Raw genomic sequence first — 15,736 nt, 5'->3', positions numbered from 1 at the left:
GAGGTTGAGCATCTACGAGCTTTACGTAGTTCAATAAGAGGTTACCGTTATCTATCATGTAGCATAACTGGCGGACTCTCAAATCCTATGGTCGCAATAACATGCAGCTTTACCAGTTGTACAGTCTAGTGGGGTTGGACACCATTATCGCCTGCCACTCCTCGGCACTGACCCAGGACCGCAAGCTCTTCAGCCATTCCGCGTCATCGATGACCAGATATGGGGTCTCTGTCAGTGCTTCTTCACGCGTACGCAACTTCATATGCGGGGTGTGAGGCCTAGAGCCTATGTTAGCAGCGAATCATCATAGTGCTTATTTTGAAATACTCACCAGTCGCTTCCCCATAGGATCTGTTGCGGGTTGGCATCCACATAAGCGCGCACCAGTGGCTTCACGTCTGCATACCGCGGAGCTTCATGACTTACGCGGTATGGAGCGCTAAGTTTCACGTATAGAAGCCCAGAACGGACCAGATCCATGATTTCCGTAAAACCGGGCTGTCGCGTGATATCTCCCTCATACTCTGCAGGCAGCATACTAGCGGCCTTGAGCAATGCGAAGTGATCAGTGACCAGATGAAGGCTAGAGGACATCAACTCCTCCTCGATAATAGGCTTCAACAGTCCCCAGAACTCGGGATGCACGTGAGTGAATGCTATACTCCATCCTGGACAGTGTGGCTTGATAGCTCTGATGTGAGCACGCAAAGCTTGTTTCTGTCGTTCCACATCGTGCATTGCCTGGTACTGGTACAAGTTTACCCGTATACCTCGGATGCCCTTTGCGTGCATTTCCTGGAGCTCCTCTGGTGTTGTCGTCTCTGGGACAATGACTCCAATACCCCTCGTTCCCGACTCCCCTAGCTCGCGGACAAATGTTTTGAGAGATGTACAGTCTGAGCCGTATGATAAACCATGCGTGAGAACCGAATTGGTGAACCCAGTCTTGTTTTTGAAGGCGAGAAATTGCTCGACGGTCGCGGGTGGTGGTGTGAGATGTCTGTCAGTGGCGTAGGCGAATTTCGCGGCTACACATACGATCGCATCAGTAGGATGTTACTTAGTAAAGTGTCTAGCTTATGAGGGGAGACCAGATTCATACGCTCGAATATGTGGTGGTGGACGTCCCAGCCACCATTTGGAAACAGCACCGGTTCCGGGCATGGTTGGTGTTCGACGGTCATGATGGGCTTTGGTAAGAGTTTAGCAAATCTGATATCCTCAAGGGACATCGAGGGAACAAAAATATTGGAAGGGATCTGGGGGCTACACGTTATTTCTTATGTACAAGTCTGATCGGCTCGCCTTGTCTGTATATACGGATCCATTTCGGGATCGCGGGTTACTCCGGGTCCCAACGGCAGCCGGAGCGATCCTGGCAATGTACTCGGGGTCTCATGCAACACAACATACCATCTCCCCTCAATACCATGTTGGTTGTAATGTGCAATCTTGTCTTGATAAAGGCTTGTCTTGTGATAACTGGACGAGAGATTGGCTCCCCCGATCCTCCTGGCTGTAGTATCTTCCGGTCTAGTGTTAGCCCCGTAAGAATCTGGTATCTGCGGTCAGGTATGATCTGCAGATGATATGCAGCGCTGGAGGCCGTCGGACATGCGTTTCAAGAACATATAAACTCCTGTCAATCTGGGGTATTGTAAGAATTGGCGCCTGCTACAGTAAGCTAGAGAATATTATCATTTCTGCAGCTGAAGGCTCCAAGTTTGTCACATCCCCCCACGAGTCCCTACTATATTGAAGGCCACAAATTGGCAAGTCTGCATATTGCTCTATTCTGCATGTGACCCCAATTTATGAATCATACATTGTCCATATGTCAGATATTATATCTGCGCTTAGAGAGATTGCCTCTGATGCTCTCAACATGTCCCGAGGATGCATCGAGGATGAGCCCGCAGAGTGGCGACATTGGTACAGTTTCAACGTTGAGCTGTCATCAATTCCTTCTTCAGTTAAAAAAGTGAATGTTAAATCACTATAGCATTGATAGTACTGTATACTAGGTTTTTTTCTCGATATTACTTCTCATCATGTAGAAATTTGATCAACTCACCTGGCAGGTTCATAGTATGATCCACTAACAGTACTCGATATATATAGTTTCGCATAAGGAAAATTACTAAGCACTAGAAACTTGACAGCAATTTCAGTCAAGAAAGGAGAAGCAAGCAAAACATACATTGTGGTTATTAGGATCGCACATTGAAGTTATAAAGGGTTTGCAAGGGAAGAAGAGAAAAGTAGACGCAGGACCAAAATGATTGTGGAGTAAATCATGTGCCGACGGCCGAGTGTCAGTCAGTCACCCGCCGCCCCCGGCATTCCGCTTTCCCCCACAAATCCAACGCGGTGGCATGTTGCCGTTACGCTAGTTCATCGTGCTTTTGCACACATCATCTTGCAAATCTCCAAGATGAGTCCCCGAGACACAGAGCGCCCGGGGTCTCCTGCACCGAAGAAAGTCCGGATCGCCTGTCGTCGGTGTCGAGCTAAACGCGTCAAGGTTGGCCCACATTCATGTTCATGTTGCCAAGCTTGCGACTGTGCATCTTTGCTAATTATCTTCCCCGGAGTGTGACGGCGGCACCCCCGCATGCAGCAATTGCTCGCGAGCGAGGGTCCCTTGTATCGATGTTGATGGTCGGAACCGTGATATTTCGATTCCTCGCGAGTAAGATCTCCTCCACCCGTGGCTTCTGTGCCCTTAGCCGCACTAATCGTCCTGTGATGTCCCAGTTTCATCGCGCAATGCCGTGCCAGACTCACATGGCTTGAACTACAGATCAAACTTTTGGACCCGGACTTTGACCTGACAAAGGGGCCATCCGTGAATCTGGGTGAGAATGAATTGACATTGCAGTCTAGCTCGGGGGTTTCCGATGGTGGCAATGCCGTTACCACTGTGCTGGAGACTGATACACAGAGTCGGGACAAGCCAGCCACAAGGAAACGACCATACGACCTAGTCGAGGACCCAGAGCCTGACCAGACCCCACGTGCAGAAGCATCCTCTGTGGCAAATGCATTTGGGATGCTGTCCTTACATTCAGATTCCCGACAACAGCACTACATGGGTTCTTCCTCAGGACTGCTGTTTACGAAGCTTATCGGAGTGGATAGAGAGACACAGCTATCCAGCCCATCAGTCATTAGTGAAACAAGCAAGTATGGGAGGCATTCAATCTCCCAAGCCTTGAAACAAGGCTATCGCTCTCTGTACCAGAGCTTAACAAGGGTCTGTCGCTCCCCTCGGTTTCCGGTCACGCTTCTCATCATATATTCAGGATCTCCCTCCCCCCGAGGAAGCTGAAATCTTACTTGCGGTCTACTTCCAACATATACATATTGACTACCCCGTCCTCCATGCGCCTTCGCTAGTCAATGCGTATTTGGCATTGCATGAGAGCACACAGATGGAACCCACGGGCCAATACGATAGCAACGGGTGGATGGAAGGCCTTGAACCCTTCGAGTACAATGGCATGGCTGATCATGAAAGCGGCAAACCGTCTACGCCGATATCAGTATTTACAGCCGTGTTTCATGTTTTTATGGTCTTCTCTCTGGCAGCGACCGTACTAACGCGCAAGAAGAACTTTGATTATTCTCCGACCCGATTTTACAGAATGGCCTTAGCAGAAACATCAAGTTGCTTCTCCTCTGTGTCAGTGACATCTCTGCAGGGTATACTACTCTTGGCAATTCATAGCATGATCTGCCCGGCTGCCCTCAATATTTGGACACTGGCACATATAGCAATGTCGCATTGCATTGACTTGGGCCTTCATCGAGAACCTAGCCCGTCTACAGGCATTTCCAGAACGTCTTTGGCTGTCAAGAGACTGATATTTTATACAACATACTCCCTCGATCGGTAGGAAATCAACCATGCTCCCCGATGTGCTTGAGCCTAACAACGCCATAGAACAGTAGCCACCATCCAAGGCCGCCCTTTAGGTATTAGAGATGAAACCTTTGATATGCTACGTCCCGAAGTAGAAGATGTCATTGAAGAATTGTCTATGATTGGAAATTGCAAACTCCATGTTTCAGCGCCATCATCCGCCCATATGACAATGTCTATTCGTCGTTTCAGACTAGATCAGTACATAACTGAGATAAAGCTCCTTTTCTATCATTTACCCAAACAGCTTCGCCCGCTCGTGTGGCCGAATGACCTTGGAAATCATCAGGCACAGATCAAGCTTGACCTTGACGCATGGTTAACCGAGACATCTCTCATACAACCGCCGACTGGCCGAGAAGAGGACAGAAAAAGCGTTGAGCATGAGAAACTCAGGCTGGAGATTTTGTATCACTCAGCAATAACGCTCCTTTTTCAGCCTTCCCAAGCATTCCGTTCGCCATCGCCAAGTGCTTTAAATCAGTGCTACCAAAGTTGCAGTCGAAAGTTACGCATATACGATCATCTCAGTGCAGAGGAACAGCTATTATACAACTGGCGAAACATTCACGGTATATTTTCCTCGGGCGCGACACTGATTTACTGCATCTGGGCATCACCCTCTCTTCAGGCCACCACCCCGTTCGCGGAGGTATTGAGGGATCTGCGGACCTGCTCCAACCTCCTCAGTATCGGTGGTCAGTGGTGGCCTTCTGTACGTAATGGCAAGGGAAGCTTCGACAAGATGGTCGACCTTACTATACGGCAGTTAAGTCGTACTCAGACCTCTCCATCAAAGATACGGGGTTCACTACACACCCAAAATGCTGAGATTGGCTGTCAACCTGATCTGGACCATTCCAGTTTGGTTTCTGGATTTCCTAATAATTCGAGTATTCAACTAACGGAAGACTCATCCCGCCACCCTGAAGGGCTCGGTGGCCTCCCCAATGCAGGGTTTCATGACTCTACAGGTGAGTAAACTCGGCCTAACTTACATCCACGGGCGTACTATTCACTTTGGTGCTAATGCCTCTACTTGTTTAGGAGACCATTTGGATCTTGGCTTGGGAGAACCTGGATTGTTGTTTCCCAACCCGAATGGCATGGATGTTACTCACACATATTCCATTGACTCTGCGATGGAGAGCTTTCTCGCCGATTTTATCCGCGGAGACTGGGGCTGGGACCCATTCTCAGGCACAGCGGCCTTGTGAAAGCACACCAGTCTATTATCACCGTCACCCCCATCACAAGGCCTTTGTTGATCGGAGCCGACAGACTATATAAAACGAATACCACAGTGTGTCTCATATACTATACATTCCGATACAATTTACAGAGGCACCAATATCTACTTCAAGGCTATTCACAAGTCTGCGAGAAGGACAATACAGTCCCTCAAAACAAGCTGGAACTCACGGCTAGCTTATTTCCTCAGCCTCTTAATAGTGCTCCCTATTTCATCACCTTGTTCCAGACAACGCCGTGTTTCCTCATCAATATCAAAGCGTTCTTGGCAGAGGCGCACGCACTCTTCTGCCTTTTCAGGCGGAATGACAACCACCCCATCCGCATCTCCAAGAATATAATCACCAGGATTAATAACAACCTGCCCCCCATTCTCTGAGTTCTCGTAGGTAACTGGTACATCCAATTCAGAAGAACGAGTGAAAGAGTTGGATCCCAGAATGCTAATGCCGCGCGCAAACAGGGTCATTCCCAGCTCCCGGTGTTCATTGATATCGCGAAATTTGCCATCAATGATAACTCCGGCGGCACCACGTTTCTGAGCCCGGGTGCTCATGAGTCCTCCCCAACAAGCACTGATCAAGCCTTTCGGTTGTGACACAAATACAACGCTGTCTTTGGGGATGGCATCGGCGAAATGAACCTTAGGCGTTGGCGAAACCTTGTCCGAGGCATGCACCATTTTCACTGTGTATGCCGGGCCGAGGAACTTTGCTGTGGGCGACATGAAATCCGGAGAGTACATTTTGAGACCGGATAAATAGCCGCCCTGAGAGACTCCGAGCTTGACGAGGGCGTCGCCGACCTGAAGGGATTGGTTGAGCTCAAGCCAGAGTCGTGCTGAACGGTATAACTTACATCACAGGAGGTGAAGCGCCGTAGCGCGCTGAGGACGTTTGGTCTGACAGCCATAGTTACTTGTTCACGATTGATTCGATAGGACGGGGATGCAAATGGGCAAAGACGGTGCCCCCAGAAGGTAGATGGTAGCGGTCCAGCTTACAAAAGCGGGGAGACAATCGGACCATCCGACGGGCCATGCCGCATTCTGGAGTAGCCCGGGGCAGATGCTCTAACATTGTTCGGATAGCTCCGAAGCTGGATCCGGAGTAGTCCCGCCCTTTTGCCTCGGCCGGAGACAGAGCTTGACCTACGCAATCTGCGATTGAATCCGAGGATATCCTTTGTAACTTCCTTTTACTCAATGGTTGATACTCGTATCTCTATACTCAAGTCAGCACAATGCAGCGATGTCGCCAGAGGTTACCGATGCTGAAAGTATTATACCGACCGCTCTCTCTGAACGGAGCCCGGAACTATGCGACAACCGTTTCAGGTAACCCAGTCAGTGCGCCTCAATATGAACACAATTGAACACAGAGTACTTGACGCCAATATTGACTATTGGCCAGATTCTGGGTGTTCACTACCGCAAACAGATCCGTGCCATCGAAGCGATTAAGCAGGGATCAAACCGCCCGCTCACACTAGCCGAAAAGACCCTATACAGTCATTTACTGGACACGGAAAGCGGTCGCTGGAATATTGATAAGATTGCCCGGGGAAAGACCATTTTGGAGCTGCGCCCCGACCGCGTCGCCTGCCATGATGCGACCGCAACAATGGCCTTGCTGCAGTTTATCAGCGCAGGCCTTCCGCGCGTACAGGTACCGACAACAGTGCACAGCGATCATCTTATAATCTCGGAGAATGGCGCAGAAAAGGATATGCAGCGTGCGACCATAGAACACGCAGAGGTATATGACTTCCTGAGTAGCGCTTCGAAGAAGTACGGGATTGGCTTTTGGAAGCCTGGATCTGGAATCATCCATACTGTCATCTTCGAGAACTATGCGATGTATGTCTACCACATGAGCCCCGCGATTACCATGGCTGACGTTCTTGGGATATAGGCCAGGAGGTTTGATCATCGGAACGGATTCTCATACCCCCAATGCGGGCGGAATGGGCATGCTTGGAATCGGCGTTGGCGGAGCTGATGCTGTCGACGCTATGGCGGGGATGGCCTGGGAGCTGGTCGCGCCGAAAGTAATTGGAGTCGAACTTACGGGTGAGCTCCAAGGCTGGGCATCAACAAAAGATATTATCTGCAAATTGGCAGGAATACTTGGCGTGTCTGGAGGGAAAGGCCGCATCATAGAATTCTTCGGTCCGGGTACGGAGACTCTGGGCGCGACAGCTATGGCCACCATTTGCAACATGTCTGCGGAAATTGGCTCGACTTCTTGTATATTCCCCTACTCGGATGCGATCGCTCGCTATTTGAGTGCCACTGCCCGCGATCATGTTGTGGAAGCGGCAAACCCAGTCAAAGACCTTCTGCTCACCGCTGATAAGGGCTCCGAGGAGTACTATGACGAAATCATCAAGATCGATTTGAACACTCTGGAGCCGCACGTTAACGGCCCATTCACACCGGATCTCGCCCACCCCATTTCAAAGCTGGCTACTGCGGTCGTTGAGAGTGACTGGCCAATGAATCTAAGCCACGCCATGGTGGGTAGCTGCACCAACAGTTCCTATGAGGATTTAGACAAGGCCCGGCAGCTGGTCAATCAAGCCCGGGCGGCCGGAATAACCAGGTTCAAGTCTCCTTTCTTGGTCTCGCCGGGCAGCGAAAGAATCCGGGCTACCGCCGAAGAGGCTGGTATCCTGAAGGATCTCGAAGACGCCGGTGCTATGGTTCTCAGCAGCTCGTGCGGACCATGTGTCGGGTCATGGGACCGCAAAGACGTGGATGTCCGCGGAAAAGAGAAGAACTCGGTGATCTCCAGCTACAACCGTAACTTTGTGGGGCGTCATGACAGCAACCCGGCTACTCACTCATTTGTCACGTCGCCGGAGCTGGTCACGGCCTTTGCTTATGCTGGTCGCCTGGACTTCAACCCTGTCACCGACAGTATCTCAGCGGAAGGATCCCAGTCACTGCGGCTTACGCCTCCCGTAGGCCAGGAACTGCCAGAATCATTCAATCCTGGTGCAGATCGCTTTCAAGAGCCCCCGTTAGATGGCTCCTCCTACTCAGTTATCATCGATGTGAAGTCCGACAGACTGCAGCTCTTGGAGCCCTTCCCAGCTTGGAAGAGCGGAAGTGCTACTGACATGGAGTTGCTGATGAAGGTCAAGGGCAAGTGTACGACGGATCATATTTCGCCGGCTGGTCCGTGGTACAAGTATCGAGGGCATCTGGAGAACATCAGCCACAACATGCTCACAACCGCAACCAATGCATTCCTAGACAACGACCCGCAGAAGCTAGGCCACACGAGACATCCGCTGACGAACGAGGTCCAGCTTACTCATGAAGTGGCCCGGGACTTGAAGCACCGCTCCATTCGTTGGTGCGTGGTCGGAGATAACAACTACGGTGAGGGCAGTTCGCGTGAGCACGCCGCACTGGAGCCTCGCTTCCTCGGTGGCGTTGCCATCATCGCCCGATCTTTCGCTCGTATTCACGAGACCAACTTGAAGAAACAGGGAATGCTCCCGCTTACATTCGCTGATCCTGCTGACTATGACCGAGTGCAAGAGGGGGATCGCATCACTCTGGTTGGTGTAGAAGAGGGAGAGCTGCAGCCGGGCAAGAACGTTATCATGCGGGTTACTCCGCGCCGTGGAGACAGCTGGGAGGCTGAGTTGTGCCACAGCTATCATGCCGGACAGCTCCCGTGGCTTCGGGCTGGCAGTGCCTTGAACCATATTAAGGCCACGGTACATAGCTGATGATTCTTTTTTGGAGAAATAAATGTATAGAAAGCTTGTATATATCAATGGCAATATCTTTTTTTGGACTCACCATCTCGCCGAATGGACTTCAGAGTAAGCAAATCTAGAGAGACTCCATTAAGTGACTCACTCAGACGCACTCTACCTAAGTAGGGAATTGAGACTTGTACTTATTCTACTTTCTCTATTACTTTAAAGCTCGCCTCCGTAGCAGTCTCATAGCACACACATAGTGCCCCGGGAGCTCGGCCTCGGATGTTTACTGAAAGTATCTAGGTGGTCGCCTTGCAGGTGCCCTAGAAAGTGCCTTGGATGACGCTCCAGATGTATTGAGGTGCACCTTAAAGCTAGTGCCTCAAAGAGGATCTTGAGAAATACCATGGTATGCCCTGGAAAGCAGTCTAGGGGTATTCTTCAGCACATGAAGTCAGCAGTATATGACTGTAATCACTTTCTATCGTCTAGCTTAAACATAATGTCCGGGCTAACTGTAATTAGGAATGATCGCAAAGAACATTCGGCAATATGTTGAGCCCAAATATCAGCCGCCTATATAAATGCCGTATCTTTCGGTCTTAGATGCTATTTTCCCGAGGTTTCACAAGAGCAGCATTACGACTAAAGCGCCGCCCTCATTGGTGGTACCACAACACCACCATGTCAGTGCGCAGGGTATGGTTCTCATGGACAGCTCCGGCCAGCCGGAGTAACCCAAGAGATACCCCGGATAGGTTCTCCGCATACCCCAGACTTGGCTGGCAGCGGATGACATCCGGCCAAATTGGATTGGCTGCTACCCCCCAAACCTGCAGATGTGGACTGATCATGCGTTTGGTTGCATCGGCCGTGACATCCTGGGGTATTTAGTAGATCCCTTTACCTGAGTTGTCAATTGCATGTTGACAGCCCGGTTCTGGTAACTTGGGATCTCTATCTGTCGAAAATACCGCAAAACTCATACCGTTAGTTCAGCATGGGAGCAACAGGCGGCGGGTTCTCTCCCCAAGCCATCAAGCAGGTGCCTCCTGCGGCCCGTGGACTATACATCTGGCTGGCCATCATTTGGGCGTCGTACTGCGGTGGTCTGCATGGTTTCAACACGTCCAATATCTCGGGTGCTATGCAGATGGAGCAATGGGATCCAGACTTTGGCTGGGACAAGCTTTCCAGCACGGCTGTTTCGAATAATGAGGGCTGGGTGGTTTCATCCATGCTTCTGGTATGTGATTCGCGATCTTCTAAAGTGCACGAACTAAGCAAGTGCTATTATATACAGGGCCAAACTGTCGGGGTTTTGCTCGCAGGTCCACTAGGAGAACGTCGCGGCCGAAAGGCAGTAATCCTCGCTGCCGCCATCTGCTATGCAATTGGAGCCGTTCTCATGGCCGCCAACCTGGGATCCTACGCTGAACTTCTCGTCGGGCGTGTTCTTTCCGGATTAGGGTCTGGACTGGGAATGTCAGCAGGGCCAGTATACATCTCCGAAGTTGCACCCCTCGAGCTACGCGGAATGATGACCACCTTCTACAATGTGAGCATCATGAGCGGCGTCACAGGAAGTTACTGGATCAACTACGCCTCGTACCTAGTCATCCCCGACAGCTCCAGCTGGCAATGGCGTACCACACTCGTCCTGCAATCCATCCCGGCCATCATCCTCTTCCTTGGATTCCCCTTCTTCCCCGAAAGCCCTCGCTACCTCATGATGCGTGGCCGCGTTCACGCCGCCCGTCGCAGCCTGTCTCGACTCCGTGGCGGCATGGACGAAAGCACCGAGTACTTCGCACGCGAATACGCCGAACTGCTCAGCAAGCTCGATACCACATACACTCCCACCACCCCCACCAAAGCCTTCCTATCCCTTCTCCACGAATGCATCAATCACCCACCGACCCGCAAAATCCTCCTGTTTGTCACCCTCATCCAAACCTTCTTCATCATGTCCGGTGGCAACAGCATCACCTACTACACCCCAGATATATTGGAATCTATCGGCCTGGGTCATTCCCAAATTCTCCTCTTCACCGCTACATACGGACTCGTCAAGGTCCTCTCCGTCTTTTTCTACGCCTGGTTCCTGACGGAACGCTTCGGCCGGCGTCCTCTCCTGCTGATCGGCTCCACCATCAACGTCGTCTGTCTGCTGTACCTGACGTGCTATCTTGCCCTCAGTCCACCTTCCTCATCCGGAACAGCTTCCCCTTCCGCCGCCTCGTATGCTTGCATTGTTGCGATCTGCCTCTACGCTGTAGGCTACGGGTTTGGCTGGGCCCCCGTTTTCTCCCTTACCTCGTCGGAGATCTGTCCGACCCGGATTCGCGGCACGGTGGTGACAATTGCTTTCACGTACCAGAACCTGCTTAATTTCGGCATTACGCGCGGGTTCCCCAGTATGACTGAGAGTATGCAGTCTTGGGGCCCGTTTGCGCTGTTCACGGCGTTTACGACGCTCGCGACGGTGTGGGCCGGGGTTGGGTTTCCGGAGTGTAAGGGACGGAGTATGGAGAAAATGGAGGAGTTGTTTACGAAGAGTTGGTGGAAGATAGGGTGGGCGAAGGTGCCGGAGGAGAGGAGCGTGCAAGATGGACAGGAGGTGGCTGATTTTGGGGAAAAGGGAAGCAGTTCCCATGAAGAGAAGGTATAATTGGGTTGTTCTATAGCAGCGGGCTAGTTATGAGTATGGTATGATATGATTTGATCACGATTGCATGATGTCTGTATGTCTGTGCATCTTCATGTTTCATAATCATAAAAAAATCTTCCATTATGCCGGAACCCTCGGCACATGGCAAAAGCTGCAAACCCACCATGACGAATAACTCTCCCCACCCAACCACGCGGCATTAAGCTTAAGTTTTCCTGTCATAAGTTTGTGTTCCACGGTCCTTCTCCCTTTCTCCGTTTGTTCCGACCGTTATTAATCAAAGTTAATACCTTTGTTCGAACTGATGACATGATGAGTTGCGAGTCAGTCCCCAGTGTGACAAACACAAAAAAGCTATCTACTCTGCTTCAAAACCCCCTGCATAGTGGCTTACCCGCTAAAAAGCGCCCGAAACGCCCATCAGAAGTTTATCTGAGCTGCATGAACCAATCGAGCGCGTGGCAAGGGACCCAGCCCTGCGGATCCCTTTTTCTTTTTGTTTCTCGGTTGAGACTCGGGAGGGTTTCGGGGTGAGGCCGAGGTACGATGCAGTAGTAATAGATACTCCGTAGTGAGGCGAGTTACAGTTAGGGTTTAACAACTTTTATGGCTTTTGTAGGCTACTAGCCTCCGAGGTTTCTTTTTGTGTTGGAGATGATGGAGTCAGGGACGGGTTTTGCCATCCGAAAACGGTAGCTTCTCCGTTCAAATGAACTGTCATTTGGCCTGTCAGTGTCAGTTTCGGGAAGGAGTTATCCCCATCCCCCGCTCATGTTTGTTTGTTGGTTGGTTCCTTGGTTCTTGTCCGCGCGGTAAGTTGTACCTGGTACCAAGAATTGAATTAGACTATTGATTTTGACACGATACGACAGTTGAGTTGTTGTTGAGTAGAGTTCAGTGTTGGCCCCACGTGATACCATCACCAAAGCTTACCCCTCCTCAATCTCACCTCCTTTTTTGAGTAGAGGGCTATCTATCTATCTCCTCTCTCTTCTACACATACTACATTATCGTTCACTGGAAAGAAAGAAAGACAATATGGCAGCAACTACCACCATTACCGTCCCCCATCTGGGCGGCATCGACGTCGGCTACCGCCTCAGCAACAACAACACCTACGACCCCGCCAAGCCGACCGTAGTGCTCATCAACTCCATGTGCATGACTGTTGCGCTCTACGAACCCCAATTCAACGACGAGACTCTCACTAACGCGGCAAATCTTCTCGCTGTTGAGCCTCTCGGTCATGGTGCCACGCATTGCCATGTCGCGGAGCACTTTACTTACTGGGATACGGCCATCATGGCGCTGCAGGTGATGGATAAGCTGGGTATTGAGAAGGCGTTCACTCTGGGAACCAGCCAGGGTGGATGGATTGTTATGCGAATGGCGCTGTTGGCGCCGGAGAGGGTACGTATATATATCCTGTTATTCTTTTCTATTGATTTTGACTTCTTGTCGGTGATGATGGGTAATATTTTGACGGTAGTGTCGTACTAATTGCGTGTGAATGATGGTGGTAGATCCTCGGCGTCCTCCCTCTCGGCACATCCATGGACTACGAGTCCTCCGATTCCAGAACCAAGGGCTGCTGGGATCCCGTAACGCTGCTGACTCCATTCCTGGAGAAATGGAGCAGCGCGACACCCACCCCCGACTTTGTCGTGGATGATGTGTGGTGCGGCATGGTTGGGGGCATTGGCTTCGGAAAGGGCGCGACAGAAGAGACGGTCGGGTATTGGAAGGATGTCCTGAAGGAAGTATACAAAGGCGATGAAGGACGGAAGAAGGTGCGCATGGCACTGATGTGTCTGTTGACGAGGGATGGGTTGGTGTTGAGGCTGGGAGATGTGCAGTGTCCGATTTATTGGTTGCAGGTGAGTTTATCCCAAAGACACATCGGGGAAGTGTTGCAATGGTTCGGTTCGGTTCGGTTTGGTTGGGGGTGGGGCTAATACGAACTACTATCCTTAGGGCACGGAAGATACCCCTTTCCAGACTACGGTGGCAAGCGAGCAGATCTCGAAGTTCACCAGGTCCAAGGAGGCAAAATTGGTGCTGGTGCAAGACGGAGCGCATTATCTGAATGCGACAAACCCGCGGGAAGTCAATGCGGCGGTGTTGGAGATGGTTCAGAAATATGGGGCGTAAGCGCGATTCAACCTTATCAACCCCCATACTAGGTAGGACTCTGTGGATCAGAGTTATATGTAGATACGAAGAATATTCCTGTATGGTCGGATGTATCTTGCGTGCCTGAACTATGTAGTTCTATCGAGTAAACTAATCAACTAGTCAACCGGGAAGGAATCCGATGGACACGAGATTCGAGGCTCGAGAGTCACCCCCGGATCGTATCCGGGCGTGTGCCTGTAAAAAGCAAAACAGTCTAGAAGGCAAGGAGTCCAATATTGGTCGCAACTAAAAGAACCGGTCGCGGCTGGCGTGGCCTTGGCGACAGACCGGCACAGTCGGACCAGTTCCCGCGCGTTCAAAACTTCAAAATTTGAGTATCTGACAGGTCAGACCTGGGGGATCGCTTGGGGATGATTCGTTGGTCACGGCTGCCATCTGCTGAATGGGAAAGTGTTGGATCCGCACTGAAGTTTGTGTGGTCTGGCGCCTGGCCCGAGTGGGGACCCTCTGCCGGATCCTGGACTGCTGCTGAAGATTTTACTCATTCTGCATGATCAATTTCTCCCGCCTTAATGCCTTTGCTATATTAAATGATCCGCTCTCGCCCTGACGGGCGTGGGACCACCGGTTCCTGTCCCTGTCCCTGTGCTGGTGCTGGTACTGGTGCTTGAACTGTGTGTGTATGTGTGTCTCCATCCGGGGCGATGGGTGAGAAGCAAGATCTCCAACCTTGGGCCACGGCCACCACGGTCTCTGTGACGGTGTTGGCTTTCATTTGTGTTGTTCTGCGGGTGATTTCCCGTTTAGAACGCAAGCAGAAATTATGGTGGGATGACTGGATGATTATATTCTCGATGGTAGGGTTTTCCTCCTCACTACCACTACACCAATGCATGCAGCTAATAATCCAACTTAGTTATGGAACTTCATTGTCGTAGGCTTCATCTTTGGCATGATCCACGAGGGAATGGGAATCCATGCCGACAAACTCCCTACCTCCCAAATCATCCTGATCGCCAAATACCTCGTGGTCGCTGAAATCCTCTACGTCTTCAACCTAGTCTGGACCAAACTCAGCATTCTCCTTATGTACTACCGCATTTTCCGCTTCCCCTACTTCAAGAAATGGGCCTACGCCATCGGCACCTTTGTCATTCTCTGGGTCATTTGCATCACTTTTCTGTTCATCTTCATCTGCGTCCCCGTCCAGAAACTCTGGTACCCCAGTCTCCCCGGCCACTGCATCAGTCAAGTCGGCACCTGGATCGCCAACGCAACCTCTACCATCGCCACAGACCTCATCATCCTATTCCTTCCTCTCCCACAAGTCTGGAAGCTCCAGCTCCGGTTGTCTGAGAAAATTGCCCTCACTGTCGCCTTTGGCCTGGGTTTCTTGTAACATCCCCCCTCCTTTTACCCCCTTAACAAACCACCACCACTAACACATGAACCAAAACAGCGTAATCTTCGCCTCCGCCTACCGCTTCACCGTCCTATTCAGCTATACCTCCGCCGATTCAAGCTACACCCTCGCCCCAACCGTCGGCTGGACGGCAATCGAAATGTCCGCTGGCATCGTCTCCGCCTGTCTTCCCACCCTGCGTCCAGCGCTCCAACTCGCCGCCCGCAAACTCGGCCTCAAATCCGCCCTCGTGCCTGCCCTCTTCCGCAGTCGCACCTCTCCACTCTCCAAGTCCGACGGTAGCCAGATGCCCGCTGACAGCACGGGCAGCACGGCGGGCATGACGGCGGCGCGCGCCAATCGCCACTCCTTCTACCATCTACCTGACGACGAGGGAGGCATAGGCGTCACACAGAAGCAGATCAAATTGGATGCAGTGTTGAGGCCAAAACATGATCGCGGCCTGACAGTTACGAATATTAGAGGGAGTAGGGGAGCAAGTGGGTTGGTTGGAGGTGCCGGTGGTGGTAAGTTGGGCAATGGCGAGGAGGGGGATGAGGTGCCGTTGCATGGGATCATGGTGTCCAAAGATTTTAGGCAGGATGGATAGGAATTTTCTTTTGTTGGTGTT

General features: G+C 51.3%; 7 protein-coding genes across 7 annotated transcripts; 5 read left to right on the top strand and 2 right to left on the bottom strand.

Annotated features, from left to right (window-relative positions):
* Positions 1-109: 109 nt before the first annotated feature.
* On the bottom strand, positions 110-1,184 carry BO88DRAFT_450763 (amidohydrolase 2; the record flags this gene model as incomplete). Its single annotated transcript, XM_025710592.1, has 3 exons — positions 110-278; positions 332-1,028; positions 1,103-1,184. 3 exons carry the CDS (start codon positions 1,182-1,184, stop codon positions 110-112), a joined length of 948 nt encoding a protein of 315 aa, XP_025565947.1.
* A 1,250-nt stretch (positions 1,185-2,434) lies between these two features.
* Positions 2,435-5,142, top strand: BO88DRAFT_333627 (Zn(II)2Cys6 transcription factor; the record flags this gene model as incomplete). Its single annotated transcript, XM_025702772.1, has 6 exons — positions 2,435-2,524; positions 2,595-2,692; positions 2,758-3,256; positions 3,306-3,895; positions 3,947-4,863; positions 5,000-5,142. The coding sequence occupies 6 exons, from the start codon at positions 2,435-2,437 to the stop codon at positions 5,140-5,142; spliced, it is 2,337 nt and encodes a 778-aa protein (XP_025565946.1).
* Positions 5,143-5,354: 212 nt separating this feature from the next.
* Positions 5,355-6,146, bottom strand: BO88DRAFT_485639 (RraA family protein; the record flags this gene model as incomplete). The annotated part of the gene is made up of 2 exons (XM_025712362.1): positions 6,035-6,146; positions 5,355-5,981 (listed from the first exon to the last, which is right to left on the bottom strand). Exons 1-2 carry the CDS (start codon positions 6,086-6,088, stop codon positions 5,355-5,357), a joined length of 681 nt encoding a protein of 226 aa, XP_025565945.1. The 5' UTR covers positions 6,089-6,146.
* Positions 6,147-6,536: 390 nt separating this feature from the next.
* BO88DRAFT_412268 (aconitate hydratase) lies at positions 6,537-8,920 on the top strand (the record flags this gene model as incomplete). The annotated part of the gene is made up of 3 exons (XM_025708081.1): positions 6,537-6,557; positions 6,589-7,034; positions 7,090-8,920. The coding sequence occupies 3 exons, from the start codon at positions 6,537-6,539 to the stop codon at positions 8,918-8,920; spliced, it is 2,298 nt and encodes a 765-aa protein (XP_025565944.1).
* Positions 8,921-9,896: 976 nt separating this feature from the next.
* Positions 9,897-11,601, top strand: BO88DRAFT_382793 (sugar porter family MFS transporter; the record flags this gene model as incomplete). The annotated part of the gene is made up of 2 exons (XM_025704644.1): positions 9,897-10,142; positions 10,200-11,601. 2 exons carry the CDS (start codon positions 9,897-9,899, stop codon positions 11,565-11,567), a joined length of 1,614 nt encoding a protein of 537 aa, XP_025565943.1. The 3' UTR covers positions 11,568-11,601.
* Positions 11,602-12,209: 608 nt separating this feature from the next.
* On the top strand, positions 12,210-13,882 carry BO88DRAFT_402413 (alpha/beta fold hydrolase). The gene is made up of 4 exons (XM_025706098.1): positions 12,210-12,379; positions 12,440-12,977; positions 13,091-13,444; positions 13,542-13,882. The coding sequence occupies exons 2-4, from the start codon at positions 12,606-12,608 to the stop codon at positions 13,716-13,718; spliced, it is 903 nt and encodes a 300-aa protein (XP_025565942.1). The 5' UTR covers positions 12,210-12,379; positions 12,440-12,605; the 3' UTR covers positions 13,719-13,882.
* A 222-nt stretch (positions 13,883-14,104) lies between these two features.
* Positions 14,105-15,715, top strand: BO88DRAFT_382787 (uncharacterized protein; the record flags this gene model as incomplete). Its single annotated transcript, XM_025704643.1, has 4 exons — positions 14,105-14,560; positions 14,620-15,098; positions 15,163-15,613; positions 15,653-15,715. The coding sequence occupies exons 1-4, from the start codon at positions 14,408-14,410 to the stop codon at positions 15,713-15,715; spliced, it is 1,146 nt and encodes a 381-aa protein (XP_025565941.1). The 5' UTR covers positions 14,105-14,407.
* Positions 15,716-15,736: the final 21 nt, after the last annotated feature.

This window comes from Aspergillus vadensis (assembly GCF_003184925.1).
Source record: "Aspergillus vadensis CBS 113365 unplaced genomic scaffold BO88scaffold_4, whole genome shotgun sequence".
NCBI classification, from domain to species: Eukaryota; Fungi; Ascomycota; class Eurotiomycetes; order Eurotiales; family Aspergillaceae; genus Aspergillus; species Aspergillus vadensis.
Note: the sequence above shows the minus strand (reverse complement) of the source record. Positions and strands in the feature narration are given on the sequence as shown.